Source organism: Stylophora pistillata, chromosome 9 (genome assembly GCF_964205215.1).
Source record: "Stylophora pistillata chromosome 9, jaStyPist1.2, whole genome shotgun sequence".
In the NCBI taxonomy this organism is placed as follows: domain Eukaryota; kingdom Metazoa; phylum Cnidaria; class Anthozoa; order Scleractinia; family Pocilloporidae; genus Stylophora; species Stylophora pistillata.
This window is the reverse complement of record NC_142527.1, coordinates 16,974,838-16,991,681: the sequence shown is the minus strand read 5'-3', so window position 1 is coordinate 16,991,681 and position 16,844 is coordinate 16,974,838. Positions and strand designations below refer to the sequence as shown.

Sequence of the window (16,844 nt, the reverse complement as noted above, 5' to 3'; positions counted from 1 at the left end):
AAAATTATGGTGCGATTGGTGCGGGATTTGTCCATGTTACGAACAACTTAGTGTTTTTCGTATTTACTCCGAAATGTTTGCAAGGGTGGGGAAGGAAAAGCAGTTATCAGTTTTTTATTTTGTTTTCAGTTTTCACGGCGGAGAGGTTTCATATTTCAGTTCGATAAAAAATAATAAAGAACTCTGAAAGCCAACTGTGCCAATACCACAGAGAACACTACGATGAAGACACAACTGTAAACATATGTAAACTTACTCTTTTTAACGACACAAGGTATTTTGTATTTTGTATTTTGTAGACGTAATAATATTTGCAAGTCAATCAAAACGTCGGGAAGAGAACTAACAAAAGAATAAAACTGTTTTGCGTTAATCCCAAGACAAAGTCTTCAGTATGCTTTATTCTTTAGTAATCCAAAGAATTGTATGCCCTCTACATTTTGTGTTATTTTCTATGTTAAAAAGAGATTCATTTCTAATTTTTTGGCCCTGAAAAAACACAATTTCTATAGTCTTAAGCTCACTGAATTTGCGAAAAATCTGAGCAAGTCTAAGTAAATGAGTTTAGAAAACTGTATGAGAGAAAAACTTATTGGAGTAACTTTTACTCATACGTACACTTAATAAGCATTGAGGTCAATTAAAAAATTAACAAGCTCTTTCTATTTCAACTCAAGTGCAGTTGAAGGCAGACACGAAAAATTTGTGAACGTTTTACCCTCTTTGCCCAATTACACCCACACTCTCCTTAGCAAAGCAAAACAGCGATGAGTTATGGAGAACCCAAATTGAATTGATTTGATCCACAACAGAAAGATGCCGTCTTTGTTATGAGTTTAACAACCAATGGTAATCTTTGACAATAAATGACAATTAACAATCTGCATAAAAACCTTTCAAACTTTTTGCATTATTTAGTGCATTGTTAATGAACTAATTTTGAAGGGAAAACTGATAAGCAGCCGCAAATTTGAACACTGCATCGTGCTAGATCATGTCTTCTTTCGACTCGGGGGCCTTCCCAGGTTTGTAGAGAATAACGACTTGTTCAAAGGGATTAGTGTTTAACTGATCAGAAATGTAAAGTGGTTAGAGCGGGGGTAGGGAGTTAGGATTTGAATCACCGGATTTGAATTGACCCTCAAATGTCACAACCGTGAAAATTGAGATATAGTTAAGATTTAATCACAACCAGTTCATTCGCCTCAACTTCTCAGGTCGAAAAAGAAAGACAACCCATGGCGTAAGACAGCGAGATAACAAAAACTTCTCAAACTCTTAAGTAAATATTTTTTAAAGGTTATGGAAATCATAACTCCGTGGTCTGATTCGTGGTAAGTTGGAATGACCGCGGAATCTTTCCTCAGTGATAGTATATGAGTGCGTTTGAGAAGGTGACGTGGCTCTTATTCTTGAGCCAGACTGCCTTGTACTCTGATGAAGTTATTTCGCAATAAGGTCGCATATTAACGGAAAGATAGTCTGGATAATCAATAACGATACTAAACAACAAGAGTACAAAGCAGCACACGATTGAAAGGCTCGATAGATTGGAAATATCTCCAATTAAAGATATTGGTTGAATTTCCGTAAGAAACTGATTGACAAATGTATGTGGAAGCAAACAATGTCTCTCTAATTAGGATTCTTGCTTACTGCAGCCAATACACTGACTTAGATTTTACGGTTTAGTTCAGTTTCCGCACTCATATTGAGTTCGTTTTTGTAACTGCCCCCTTTGCACACAGCTGTGTGCTGTTACAGGGAACCTTTGAATAATAAAGCAAATTGTAAAAGAACATAGAGACGAGACGTATCACAGGTTAATAGTGGTTATTACCACAACAGCTACTTAACACTTGTGGCACGGTGCAGTCGCTAGTAATCCCGTCCAGCTACGCCGGATAAAATTGGTAACGGCAATTTCTGCATTTAACTCTTTCACTCCCAAGAGCGATCAAACAGAAACTATTCTTCTCGGAAACAATAAAATTTAAAGCAGAAAGTTAAAGATAAGTAAGTAAAATATCAAGCTGAGGACACTATTTGATTTAACTCTCGCACCAAATTCCCTCAGGAATCATTGAAAGAAATATCTGGGCAGCCAGTGAGTCAGTGAGGTGAATTTATTTTCAAATCGTGGGAGTGAATGGGTTAGATCTATCCGATATCATGTCAATGAGACACGAGATCGCTCTTTTTCTTATCTACAATAATTTGGTCACTATTAAATTGTGGTCCTCCATTCTTTCAAGTCTGGCAAACAAAGCAAGATCGTAAGTTATTATCTCTTGTAATTAACATAGTCGTTGTTTTCAGTTATATCCGTTTTTAAAAGGTCGGGTTTTTTTTAACGGACAATTTACTCAGATTACGCTGTGAACGGTTGGCGTTTTGCCAAAAGTATAGAGTATGTTTCCAAATTCATCCGGTTTAATAAGGACGAGGCTTGTCTAGCTTCCCAACCAAAGGTTAAAAATCATGATCTGCTCCCACTTTCCCATTAAAAAATTTTTTGTCTTACTTAGCTCTATTAAAATGTGTTCCCTTTCCGTCTTAAATTCATTTCCTACTCTGTGGCCAGACACTGCTGTTCCACCCAGTCCTAGAAGTACAGATTTGAGTGGTATGGAGCACGTCTTTATATCGGAGAACCTACATGAGCCAACATTTCAACATCTGGGTGAGTAGCCTCATATTACATGGTATTTCACTTTTCTTGGCGCTTGATCAGTCTTGAAACTTGTGAACGAAGAGCCTCAAATGGATATGCTCACTGAGATATAAGATAAGTGTCCTGAGAGCAGGGAACAGGTGGAGCTGAACCTCACCCCACATGACAATTTTGGCTGAGGGGTCAAAGCTTTCCATCCCACCCCTGGCTAGAGTGCAGAAAGTACAGTCAACTCTCATAGCGACCGGACACTTGGTCCAAAAAAGTAGTTGCTTGAGGAAGGCCGTCGCTCAGAAGAAAAATTGTAACAATAAGTCAAAATTACATCTACTTCTTAACTCTATACGGAGCATCAGTTTAAAGAAAGATGACATACAAAGCTCCTTTACTAAGTTGCCAAAGTTCACAAAGCAACCAGGTGGACAATCAGACATGGTTTGATGCTACTCTGGTTTAAATATTTAATGAATGTAACATTTTTGAAGCATGCATTAGAGACAGTTTTTTCCAACCAGAACTTCCAACTTTTTCCATAAACCTAGATTCTGGTTATATCATTATAATAATAATAACTATTATTGTTACTATTATTCGAGGAGAAATTGTAGTGATTTACGCGACCGTGATTCTTGGAAAATTGTGTGTGATAAAGACACAAAGGATTTGTCAAATTTCTCAAAGGTGGAAATAGTTGCAGACGGGAAATTTGAGCATTGGTCGCCTAAGAAAAAGTTGTGAAAGGGTATGTGACGAAGTAGTTGTGGATGCCGGACTGAACCGCTCTATCGCCTGGGGAGCATGAGATTACACTCCCTCCCGTGACCTCAGCAAAGCGTTTCATATGATATAATTTGGATATATCAACAAAGTTGAAATGGTAAATTGGCCACCGTAACGATTACAAAAGCTGACGTTTCGAGCGTTAGCCCTTCGTCGGAGTTAATTCATATGATACATCGTGGAATTTTTGGAACAACTACCCACTTCAAGTAGGTGTTATTACCCATCGATTTAAAACTCAGAAGATACTACCCAGTTGAAGAAGGCGGCAGGATTAAGGAAAAATGAAACTACCCCCCCTCTTCCCCCAACCCTCCCTCCCGACCAACGTTTGAACTAGTGTTCGCTGTTACTTAAATTTGAGAAGTAAGAAAGAGCAGACATGAAAAAGTGATTTGAAAAACCCACTTGATATAGCAATAAGAAATGAACCGGTGATTGAATGAGTGACTCCGGTAGCCAGCTGTCATCGGACGATCAGTCAAGTGTTGCGAACAACCTCTGAGCCACTATGAATATGTAAATGTCATTTCTTTTAACTGCAGATAAATGAAGATATAAAAGAAAGTGATCTTCGCAGTTGTAAACACCAATGAAAAAAAAAAAAAAAAAAAAAATCAGGCCTGTACGGGTATTGAACCCATGATCTGTGACACCGGTGCAGTGCTCTGCCAAAACTAAAGCCCCAAAACTAAACTACCGCGACAGTAGGCTAAAAGATTCCAAAGTTGGCGAGTCCGGATAATCGAGGTTCAACTGTGCCACTGCACACTCGCCTGAGTACGTGATCGCATGGTGGGTATCACGTGTAGCTTTCCCAAGCTTATTCCACTTGAGCAGCAGCTTTGTTATTCTAATTTGACTGACTGAAGTATTCTCAGTAAACCGCAAACATAACGATAAGAGTGAATCTTTGTTACAAAATACAAATAGCACCGTTGAAAAAATCTACCTGAAGCGTACAGCTATTTTGTAGAAGCTGGTGTACATTGACAAAGGCCAAGCAAAAGCTATTTGTATGACAGACGGTGAGTGCAGTGCAGGGCAAAACTGTGATCTCTTCTGTAGTAACTACGTAGAGGTTAAGTAAACTGATCACAATATGCCGATCGACTTACTAATCGCACTCCTGCAATAGAACACAGTGAGAAGCAGCTGCAAAATTATGCACCTTGATACTTCGGTAATGATATGTCTTTTTTTTCCGATTTTGGATTGTTTTAAGCAGGCACAGTTTTCGATCGTCAATTCGTAGCCAGAATCTCCAATAAAACTAATAATATCTTTGGTTACCAAATCGAGGCAGACCCTGACGTTAGCAGATATGCTTTGAGTGCTGAACGGAGTGAAGAGGGAGAGGTAACGGAAAAGAAACGAAACGAAAGAAAATATATCGACGTTAATCCAAATGAAACTGTTTTCAACTTGATCAAAACTTCGACGGCAGCATCGACAATCTGTTTACTATCCACAAGAAAACAAGTTAGACAAATAATTTACTTTCTACTCCGTCTGAAGGTTTACGGGAGTAAATCAGGCTTAAACAAAAGAAACCGGTTGCACGATGTTATTATTAGTAAAATAAGACGAGTTCACTAACCGTGATAGGTCGCAAAGGTCGTAAGTGTAGTATTTGAAAAAGTTCCGGTTCAACCAGTGTTTAACAAAGAATGATAAGAATGGCACATTAGTTCGACTGGGTTCAGTCGCGAGTTTGCTTAGCTGCACGAAGCTGCACGTAGAATCTATCAAGAAACGGATCAACTTTACAGCGAGACTGGTAAGGATTGACTGCACAGACCTGTAAGGTATTTGACTATCTATCTGCTGTCCTGATAGGCTTTGTTACTCGCGCCATTTTATTACATAGAATGCTTTGGCAATAACGACACTCAGCAGTAATCCGATGAAAACAGTCTTGCCTTTGTTTTCCACATGAGGGCGGACACATTCAGAGAGGCAGTTGTATCGATACCAAAGTAATGAAGAGAGTATGCTCTGATGACTGATCAATTCAAAACACAGATTCTCTAAAGCAGCTTGTTTCGTTAAGACGCGCAGCAAAGCGAAAGTCGCGTTTGAACGCAGAGGATCAAGATTCGGGTTTAAATATTTGCATCAACTGCTTGGCTACATAATAACGAAACTGAACCTTGTAGAAGCTATCTTATTTCTCTTTTCGTGTCTCCACAAGGAGGCATTCTTATTAATTCAGTCCTCTTCTTACTGCTGATTAAGATTCATACATGTGAAAATCGGAGTGATCAAACAATTAGGAGGAAATTATCGAACCTTTAGTCTCTCTTTAGTCTTAGACTATTTATCGTCCAGGATGTTGCAACGTAACAATATTCTTTCGTCGAAATAAAGTATGTTAGTCGCAAACGTCACCTAACCGTATCGTAAATGAATGCATAAATCAAATCAGGCCCACCCGGTTGATTTGGTTGACTAATTAATCCGAAGCCATGGCATTAAAGATTAGAACAAGGAAGAAGGCGGAAAAGAATCTATCGATTCGAAATCGACAAGGAATCTAGAACTTACGAGCCTACGGCAAGTCGACTCAATATCAAACTAAACAGGTCAGGCATGAGATTGTGCAGGGATCTTTCCACATTCCACTGCACCAAAGAACAGGAACCAAGCGAAAGGTGGCGATGAAAAATGAAAAGGTATTCGCAGTACACAAATGAACTCGACGTGTTGTAGATCTTGAGACAAGGTGGGCTTCAGACTTCCTTTTTTACTGTTATAAAGGAAAGGTGACGGAAGTTCAATTTCTCATAACCTTCACCGATCGACCACCTTGAGTTCGATTCGATCAGCGAAAACAAGAAGGATTTTATACTTTGCGCCGAATGATAATCTGTTTTATAGCCACTTAGATACATTTCCTTTCCATTTAAAGGCTGTAGCGCGGTAGTTTCCTTCCGTAAGGGCGAGGATGAAAGAAACACTCTCGAGGCTCCAAGTTTACTTGAGCTGAGTGTCATTATTTTCTCATCGTTCTTTCTCGACTGATCTAACGGAAAACTTCGAGGACTTTCATAGTTTTCTTGTTTATGACTGTCAGTTTTCATTTTCGTTTCAGTACCCCATTATCGTTTTATCATCATCTCATACCTCCACCAATATCAAGTACACACTTTTGACAGGAAGTCCGTTTCCTGTTGGAGACCACCGTACAAAATAGCACGATCTGGTTCGGACACGAGTCACGCATGTCGGTATTTAAAATATGCAGTATTTTCAGTGGCATCGATTGGCAATACGACAAATGCATTTTAGGAATAAAATAATGTCAAGAGCGAATTTCCGGCCAAAATAAAAATCACAATATTATTCCTATTTTACCTTTGCGGCACGATGAGAAAGGCTTCAGTTATTTCGCCAGACAGATAGTTCGGGGTCCCGCTAAGCAGGACCAGAGGAAAGGGGCTTACTGAAACTTGATGGAAGCCAAAATACGAGTCACGTTTTTCATTTGAATCGCTGCCGAGGTCTACAATACGAAATTACGTTTTTATGGATCAAATCAAAAACGCATTAATTTACTCTAACACAAATTCACGTTGATTCGTCAAAGTTTTCATTTGTCAACGCTTTGTTTAGGGGGAAGGAGGAGGGGAGCTTTTTACGTTATCAGGGGTGTCAAAAACTTGAGGACAGGGCACCATTAGAGCTCACGTCCGTTTAATTTTTTTTCGTTAGGTACAGTGGTGTATCATCATTACGCATCAATATAAAATATAGCAACGAACCTTTTAATTTTTTCGAAGTTCATTTATTTGAAATGATTACGGTCGCAAAATTAATCGCACCATAGGGTAATTTGATACGGAAAAGTCACCTTGTGTCGTGAACGTAATTTTATCAGTAACAATGTTTGACGGAGCGGACCTCTTACGATGTTACGCAATTTTAACATTTTTCTTTTTGGTCATCCCGCTTAGAAACACGTGAAAACACCTTCACACCCTCAAGAGTTCAGAAAATACACAAAACTTTCACGATAGTCCTTTGCAAACTCATAAAAATATGGCACTCCGTACACGCCAACGGTTACAAATAAATATTTCAGGATCGGTTAGTTAAAGGTCCTCTACTTTCACGAATTTGCAATGTTTTCTTGAAAATTCATATTTATACATAATCAAATGGTAAATAGTCTCCCTTGCAGCCCTTTCCGGCGTCGTCACGCAAGCGAAAACTCCCGTTGGTGGGAGAGTTTTTGCTTGCATGACGACGCCGGAAAGGGCTGCAAAGGAGACTAAATGGTCAATTGTCTTATGTAAAATCGTGAAGGCGTGACGTCAGCTAATTGGTTGATCATTGATCAAAGGTCGCAGCATGTTTTCGAGTGGTTTACATTATTAACATACCTTTCGCGCGCTCAAACTCTCGGGATCTCTCCGTTGTAACCAGAAGCGAAAGTTACTTCGTGCTTTATTAGTATCAGTGTATCGAAGCACTCCTGAACGAAGTAGCTCGTTTTCTTACCAAGAATACGAGCAGGACCTGATTAGTTGCAGTCCACACTGCAATTCACTCGCGATCGCTGGAAAGTCAACATTTGGGCTAAAGCACATTTGAATACTACGAATACTAAAGCACATTTAAATACTACGACCTCCTACGATCTACGGTGCACGTTAAATCCGTAAGAACCAGCCCCAGATAAAACGTTAAACTACGGATAGATCGTTTAGGTAAACGTAATACCTACTCTGATGCTTTAGTACGCTGTCGAAAACCCCATTTGTGGTACTAGCTTCGTCCCCACGTGTTTGTTTATATTGTGTTTTCTGTTCTTTATTTCCAAAGGGATGGATCCTTCAGTGCGAGATGACAAGTCAACCGACATTTTGACTCACAAATCTAAAGAAGACCTTTCTCGTGAACCTAATGGAAAGTCTTCAACCGACATCGGAAAAGCCGAGAGCGGCGAAGGAAAAGAACAACGTGAAACTTGGGGCCATAAGGCAGAATTTATTCTAGCCACTGTTGGTTTAGCTGTTGGTTTGGGCAATGTTTGGAGGTTCCCCTACCTTTGCCAAAAAAACGGAGGAGGTGCGAGCACTTATTTTCCTTTAAAAAAATAAAATTCTTGTGATATCATGGTTAACACTATTAGGGCGGCGATTGCAATAACAACGGTCGAACAAATTTGATTCACGCCTAGATAGGCCCCCCCCTGGAGGCTCTTCAGTGAAGCGCCTCTCGTACTCTTTTCTGAGTATACCACATCCGTTGTTTAAGGTTGCAAAAACGTTAGGGAACTTGAATATCGAGACTTTAAATAGTAAAGCAGATTTTAATCTTCACAAGCTTTACTACACTACCAGTTGTGCCGGAATACGATCAATGGGATTCGCGTGATGTATTTACAGTGACGTGACGTTCCACGGAGGCGATGCGTATTTCCTGGAATTTCGTTACGATTTCATTATTTATTAATCGAGGAAAAGTCAATTTTCTAGCAATTAAAATCGATTGAACAACGCAACCTCAATAGCGGTTCTGTTTGTTCAACCTATCCAACTGCGACGACAAAGCCACCTTCCCACGAAACTTGTTCAACCAAAACTACAAATTGAACACGCCAGTGTTCATCATATTTCACATAACAACGAAGAATTGATGTCACCTTGGCGACAAACTTTTCAAAGTGTCTTGCATACTTTCTCCCGAGAAATTTACCCGCCAAAAAAAAAAAAAAAAAAACACGAGCAAAATAGTGGGCACGAAGGTTGTTAACGTCCGACAAGTTTCCATGTTGATTTATGAATCCCATTTTGGAATCACTGGTGTTTCTTGCAATCTGATCGATCCAGAGACAAGCACTATCTTTTCGCAGCCTCCGCTCATTTTATTCAAACGCGACAAAAACATAGGCAATTTTTTGTTCAGAAGTTCTTTTCAGACTGATGACCAACCAGGCACTTTTAAATGCACTCGTGCACGATGCAAAACGTGTCCTTTCATTCACAACACTGATAAAATATCGGGACCCAAACGATCCATTAAGATCACCGATCACTTCACGTGCACCTCCGCCAATGTAATCTATTGCATAACTTGCACTTATTGCAAAAAGATATACATCGGCGAAACAGGCAGAAGACTAGGTGACCGATTCAGAGAACACCTTCGCGACGTGGAAAAGAATGACAAGGACAGATCGAAACCAGTCGCTAGACACTTTAATTTACCTAATCATTCTAAGCAACATATGGCAATCTGCGGTCTTTCCTTACACTTAGGTAGCACGGAAAGCCGTAAAACTCTGGAACAAAAGCTCATCTTTCAAACCGGCAGTCTAAATCCCACAGGGATCAACGAACGCTTTTCATTCCACTAATTTATTCGCGTTTTCTCGTTGCCATGTTCCCACTAATAACGTAGCTCCATTTTCTGCCTTTAAAATCACACACAACCCACAGTTTCTCTGTAGAGGTTTTGGACAGCAGCTATGTTGGATGGCAGGAACAATAGATCATCTTACCCATGGGAAAAAAATTTCTTTCTTATGCAAAATAATTTCATTGTTCCTGCCATCCAACATGGCTGCTGTGCAAAACCTCTATTCGCTTCGATGAAGGGCTAACGCTCGAAACGTCAGCTTTTGTAATCGTTACGGTGGCCAATTTACCATTTCAACTTTGTTGATATATCCAAATTATGATCGACCCTTAGCTGTACGATTCATTCATATATTTTGTTGATATATCCAAATTATGATTGACCCTTAGCTGCACGATTCATTCATATCTTTACATCCATTTTGAAATTACTTTTGTTCATTGCAATCTGACCGGCTCTCACTGGTGCGATTCATTTACAAATCGCACCATTTTGACATAAATCGTATCTTTTTTCCCAGCCAATGAGATAGCTTTACTAAACGAACCAACGAATTAAATTTCTTGATTTATTTAAGATAGGAATGTAATTGGAGGAAAACGAGAAATGACTTTTACAACTTTTTACAAACCAGCACCATAGACTAGATCAATAATACATTTACACCAAATAAAAAAAAACTTGTAGTGAGCTGGTGAATTTTTGCAATTTCAAAATATAGATGTAATAAAGTGGTAATCGAACTTTGTGTAGTGCACTTTTGGTTTGAAATCATACTTGTGATTTCAAATTGAACAAGTGCACGGCACAAGTTTGATTTTAGATTCACTCATATGATTTCAGACCACATTGCACTCCACCCAGTTCAATTACCATTACCAATTACTCTTAATTTTTCTTGCCTACAGATTGAGCACTGAAACAAAATAACCAATCAGATTTTAGGGGTGCAATCACAGACAAATAATTCCTTTAAAACAAAAAAAGTAGACCAAAATCCTCTATTTAAGCTATTTTAGTGTGAATTCCAACTGGAAAAATTGAAATAAAAATAAGCTGGTGATGCGCAATTTTGGTCAACAAACGTGCTTGTGATTTCAAATCAAATGAGCATTGCTTTTGAGTTCAATATACTAATCACTTATGTGATTTCAGACAAATTTGCATTCCACTCAGTTCAACTACCCATATTCTTGCACACTGATCAAAGAAAATTGATAAGTTAAAGGTTTTTCAACATAAAATTATGATCAAAATTTTAAGATGCCATAATATGAACTCTCTATTTAATAAGGAGGTTGAAATAATTTGGACACTATACAGTACCACTACATCTCTTTCAGACTCCCCACCCATCATAGTGATAGCAAAATTTAGACAAAGAGGTAAATCTGAGAGACTACTTATCTTAACAGATAATTTTCATCTTGACAATAAATCTACCATTCAACAGGTGCTTTTCTTATCCCTTATGCGATCTTCATGTTGATCGAGGGATTGCCACTCTTCTTCCTGGAATTGAGTATTGGTCAGAGAATGAGAAAAAGTGCCATACGTTGCTGGCAGGATGTGCACCCAGCCCTGTTTGGTATTGGTGTGTCATGTCTTATGGTCTCACTGATGTTGTGCCTCTATTATGTGGTTGTCATTGCTTGGTGTTGTTATTACTTCTTCATTTCATTCACCAAAACGCTACCTTGGGAACATGACAAGCTTTGCACTAACTATAATGAATTTACAAACATCAAAAAGACCCTTGATAGCATGTGCAGCACCAGTAACAAAACTTGCCAAAGCACCCCAGAGTACCAAAAAGTGAATAAAAGCTATCATAATTTCCCAGACTGTTGTGTGCGAGACCCACCACAATACTACTTCTACCACCACGCAATGCAAATTTCAAAAGATATAGAAGACCTTGGAAGTTTTAATGGAAAACTTGCAGGATGTTTAGTGTTTGCATGGGTCATCACATACCTTTGTGTGGTCAAAGGAATTAAATCAAGTGGAAAGGTATTATTTTTTGGCTAAATTCAAATGTAAATAGATCTGCAATTTGTGAGAGGTCCCACTGGCCAGTGTACCAAACTTAAGATAGAGGAACTATTTTAACACCTCGACTAGGGTTACAGTACAGTTCACATCTCTCTCAGACTAAAGTATGGTAACTTACACGAGGAAATTGAGTATCCTATCATCCAAGGAAGGGGTGAAGGGCAGAGGGCTGAGAAGTTGAATTGAATGTTGTAAAAGATGACCACTGCTTTCCATTTTTCTTCAATTTTTCGTAGTTAGTTATATTCATTCAAATGTTCTAGAGATTTTTAAGGATGCCATTGGACTTTCAAAAGAATCTTTTACATTTTCACAACTGTTCTTGAGATTTTGAAGATTTTAAAAATCTCAGCAAGGTTCTTCAATCTTGTAGGAAAAGTTTGCAGACACTGGGTTTAGTGTTAAGTAGTGATATGAAAAAAAACTGTATGAACTAGTTATGGAGTTTCAAGAATGAGTTTCTGAATCCTCTAAATTCAATTCTATTTTTCACTTTTCCTTCTAGGTTGTGTATTTCACTGCAACATTCCCCTATGTCATTCTCATCATCTTGTTCTTCCGAGGTGTTACATTGGAGGGAGCAGGAAATGGTGTCAAGGCATTTTTCAAACCAGATGTGAGTAGATTTGCTAATAGCTGAGGTCCCTTAAACTGTAATCCTAATGTTCTGTTTTCAAATTGTTACAGTGGAGTTTGCTGAATAATGCCAATATTTGGAAAGATGCTGCCACCCAGATGTTCTTCACCCTCAGCTTAGGATTTGGTGCACTGATCGCATTTTCCAGTTATATGCCTATTCACAACCAAGTGATGCGTGATGCCTACACAGTGGTGTTTATCAACTGTGGCACATCAGTGTTTGCTGGAATTGTAGTGTTCTCTATTTTAGGATATAGGGAACACATCACAGGCATCCCAGCTACTGAGGTACGATAATTTTCTAGATAACACTGACAGCTGATTCTGGTAACTATACAGTTAAAAAAAAATCACGATCACTGTGTTTGATAACTGTATGATTTTTGTTAAAATGATCATATTTGTAACTAAGTTTCTGTGCATTCAGCTGCAACACTGTATTTCAGAATGAATACAATAAGAACCTAAGAAAAAACTCCACAAGATTTGCCTTAATTACTACTGGTAGGGTAAATTCTGCTTGGATGTTAAATCACATCTACCTCGCTGTGTAAAAGTTTTCCATACACAATTCAGCCTTCGTACAAAGAAGTGCATCCCATAGGTTATCTATAAATGACTGAGCCAACAAATGATATGTGTAACTGTATTTCTTTTCAAATAAACAGGTTGGGTCTGGTCCAGGACTTGCCTTCATGACATTCTCTGATGCCATTCTTTTGATGGATGTTTCACCACTCTGGGCCATCCTGTTCTTCTTCATGCTGATTCTTCTTGGTATTGACAGCGAGTTTGGCACCCTGGAGGCAGCCATTGGTCCCATCATGGAGCTGAAGATTTTCCCCAACATGAGAAAGGAACTTCTTACACTCCTAATTGCAGTGATCTTGTTCGTGATTGGTTTGTGCATGGTTTCTGGACCTGGTTTCTACATTTTCCAAATGTTTGACGATTACTCTGTCACCATCCCATTACTAGTGATTGCTTTGTTCCAGTGCATTGGAGTAGCATGGGTTTATGGTAATGACAGGTATGGCAAACCTTCCACTAGCATTTTAAATGATAAAGCAGCCAACTGAATCAATACTACCTCGACACCACCAATGAGTACAGAAAGTCTATCCAACCACTACTAGTGTAACTACTGCCAAAATAAAAATGAATAATAAAATTGTGGTGTTTATGATCAAGTTAATTTCATATTATCAGGACAAGCAAACATTTAGCACAAAATAAAAAAAGGCCCACATCTCCTCAAAGATTAAATCATGGCCTGAAGATTTTCTTAACAAAACCAAGGTATAACATTTTAATTTTTGTATATCCATGAAAATAGGTTTGCAGATGACATTGAATTCATGACGGGAAAGCGACCATGGATTGGCTGGATGATCTGTTGGAAGTACATCTCCCCACTGGCTTTGTTTGTAGTCCTTGTTGCCCTCATTGCTCAACAAAGCCAAAGTGCTCCAACATACTCCAAATTTGTTGGATGTAAACAGGTATGGCAGCTGGCTAGAACTGTGTTGTTTTTTACTTCTTGTAATCTTAATGCAAGATTTTAACTAATATGTGCAAGATTAGCAGCCACCATTTACCTGAAATTAAAATCTAGTTATATCTGTCATCAGTCTGTCAAACTTTAATCCTATTTGAAATGTTGAACCATGAACTACCAAAGGGACATGGATACTTACAAGATGGGCTTTGGGATAACATGATGTTTTCTGGCAGACTGGCATTCACATTTCCCTGCATATTTGGTACAAACAAAAAAAATAGCCTGACTGTTGTAATCCTTACACTTAGGACCCTTATAGTGGTGCAGGGTCAGACAAATGGACAGTGAGGGAAGACTACCCTGACTGGGCAGTGTTTGTCCTTGTGATGATTGTGCTTGTCTCCACACTGCCAATTCTAATCTGGTTGATAAAGGATTGGCCAAAGAACTGGCGTCAAGGCTTCCACAAAATGTTCTGTACTGGTGTCAACAATTACCTGCCAGATCCTAAGAAGGAGGAGATCCCAGGAGGTGCAAATAAGGGTTCCAGTAACTTTGGCATGGAAGGGGGAAAACTGTGATATTTCAAAAGCATTTGTGCAAGTTAGCAAGTTGCACACAATTTCAGTGTGAATATGGGACTTGACACAATCTATTTGCTCACATATTTGTTAAAAGCTGGCATAGCACATTTTTCGTTCTCGCTAAACTTTACACCTGAAATGCCTAACAGTTAATAATCAAGAGATGTTAAGGTGCAAAAAGCTGCTAATGGGGGTGGAAAATTACAGGGTCTTGAAATCAATCACAATTTTCAGCTGCAGGTCTTTTTAACTTAGTGGAAACTTTTTAGTATAAAAACTAATATACTCTAAATATAACATGTTGACAATAATTGTCCAAATTACCTTAATAGTAATGTCTAGTCTAATGTGCTGGATCTTGAACTGGGTTCCATTAGCTTTCAACTAGGTAACCCCAATATTGCATAATTTTTTGTTAACTTTGTTACTAAGATGTTCTTGTAGATGTATGCATATCCTTTAGATGTCCTAAAACAGTATTAGATTTGCAAAGTTTTTTCACTCAGAGAAAACAAGATTTTATTTTAGTGTCAACCCAATTAATTCAGAAACACCCATAGATTTCTGAAAGTAAATTTATCAAGACATCCTGAAGAGTTCAAGCAAAATCCTCTCCAGTTTTCTTCTTCTTTTTAAAATCAGGGGTTTTAGAAAGTAGCAATTTACAAAGACTTGTCTCATATCTGAATGGTTCTCTGAATAGTCAGTAAGAGACTACAGTAAGTAAAGGTTCATTCTGCATTATTTTTACAATGTTTTGTAAATTGGAAATTTCTACAGATAAAGTCATTGCTAGTTTGACTTAGGGGCTGTCATGTTTTTTGGTTTAGTCACAAATATTAGTCAAGCAGAGAAGTGCTAGATTAGTAACATTACCCTCCATCTCATAGTAAGCTGAATGTAAGATAACAAGCATGTATTCCAGATTTTGTAATAAAAAATACAACAGTTCATGGTAGTTCCTCTTTATTAGTAGAGATTTTGAAAATTCAGCCCTGCAGTTAGCATTCATCTGTATTTGCATTGCACCTTCAATTGACAGAGTTACAACAGAAGGAATAAAATTTTGTGAGGAAAGAGTTGGGTCAAAACTTGACAAAACAAAGGATAGGCATGAGCTAATTGTATTTCTTCATGGATCCCTACAGGTGGCCTTGATGCACAATACACTTACTCTTCAAGTCATACCATAAAATTATAACAAAGTGTGTGTGCGCGTGCGTGTATGTGTGTGCATGTGCGTGCGTGTGTGGTATGGGGTAGAGTACCATTTCAGGTCTCTAAGGTCAAAATTTGCACATACCTTGCACAAATTTTCCCTCTATGTCTTCTCTTTTCACACCAGTCTGGCAGATTTTAAGTTTTAGGGAGCAACTTTCCATCAAAATGATAAAGGAGCAAATTGAATTAAAAAACGGGTGAGTGTAGTCCCGAGAAGGACCATTGTCAGTAACTGACAATTCAAGAACCTGAATAGAAGCCATAATCAGAGTTGATGAGCATGACTCAACTCTGATGATGAATTCCATTCAGGTTGTCAAAAAGTCAGTCACTATGCAACTCCCCTTACACAGCATCCACCATTTACATATTGTTACTCCCCCTGGACAAAATGCTTATTCACAGCAGGTAACCACTAGACAGTTTACTTGGGTTTCCCAGATAACTAATGAGTGGAGGAGGACACAGCCAGTCTCTTCTTCAAAACGCAGCACAAATCATGCCTTAAGTGTGTTCATCTCAACGTTTTGATTCTCTGACAAACAAACTAACCATAGATCCACCCCATCCACATACTTTGCGATTAATTTTCCAAAATGTAATACAATAAATAGCACAGCTTCACCAGACTAAATATTATTTTAATCACAATGAAACTGTTCATAAACCTTACAAGCTTATTCATCTAAGCAATTCGTTATTTCTGCTACTAATCGGGATACTGAGTCAAGTCCAAAGTAAATACACGACTCACTGTACAGTCCTTGTCAGGCTGCAGAGAAAATTCAAATATGAAAGTCAATGAGAGAGCAATGCAGAAAACGTTCTTCATTCTTGATTGAAAGCATCAGCTATACTTAATACTGTCTATCTTTGTCATATTAATTAGTAGTATATGTTACTTCTGTTTAATAAAGGATAAGAAGTATGAAGCAAAGAGAGAAGGTAAGAGGTAAGCAGTGTACAAGGTGTTGTTAAGAGAAAGTTGTCAGAACAGGTAAAGCAGCAAAGGGCAAGAATTGTG

The 16,844-nt window shown here is 38.4% G+C and overlaps 2 protein-coding genes across 6 annotated transcripts in view; one reads left to right on the top strand and one right to left on the bottom strand.

Moving 5' to 3' along the window:
- The first annotated feature begins 4,328 nt into the window (after window positions 1-4,328).
- Window positions 4,329-15,550, top strand: LOC111326071 (sodium- and chloride-dependent GABA transporter 2). 5 transcript variants are annotated; one of them, XM_022930000.2, is made up of 8 exons: window positions 4,329-4,482; window positions 8,282-8,527; window positions 11,274-11,833; window positions 12,381-12,491; window positions 12,563-12,802; window positions 13,183-13,544; window positions 13,851-14,016; window positions 14,324-15,550. In XM_022930000.2, exons 1-8 carry the CDS (start codon window positions 4,473-4,475, stop codon window positions 14,594-14,596), a joined length of 1,968 nt encoding a protein of 655 aa, XP_022785735.2. In that variant the 5' UTR covers window positions 4,329-4,472; the 3' UTR covers window positions 14,597-15,550. The 5 variants fall into 5 exon arrangements, with proteins under 5 accessions (XP_022785735.2, XP_022785736.2, XP_022785738.2 ...); XM_022930001.2 differs by lacking the exon at window positions 4,329-4,482 and adding an exon at window positions 5,079-5,234; XM_022930003.2 differs by lacking the exon at window positions 4,329-4,482 and adding an exon at window positions 5,103-5,262.
- An 890-nt stretch (window positions 15,551-16,440) lies between these two features.
- The window catches only part of LOC111326078 (structural maintenance of chromosomes protein 1A), a 79,844-nt gene continuing 79,440 nt past the window's right edge, over window positions 16,441-16,844 (bottom strand). The window contains exon 41 of the mRNA XM_088732285.1: window positions 16,441-16,592. Coding sequence (XP_088588411.1) covers window positions 16,530-16,592 — 63 coding nt within the window. The 3' untranslated portion in view covers window positions 16,441-16,529. The remainder of the gene's footprint in view (window positions 16,593-16,844) is intronic.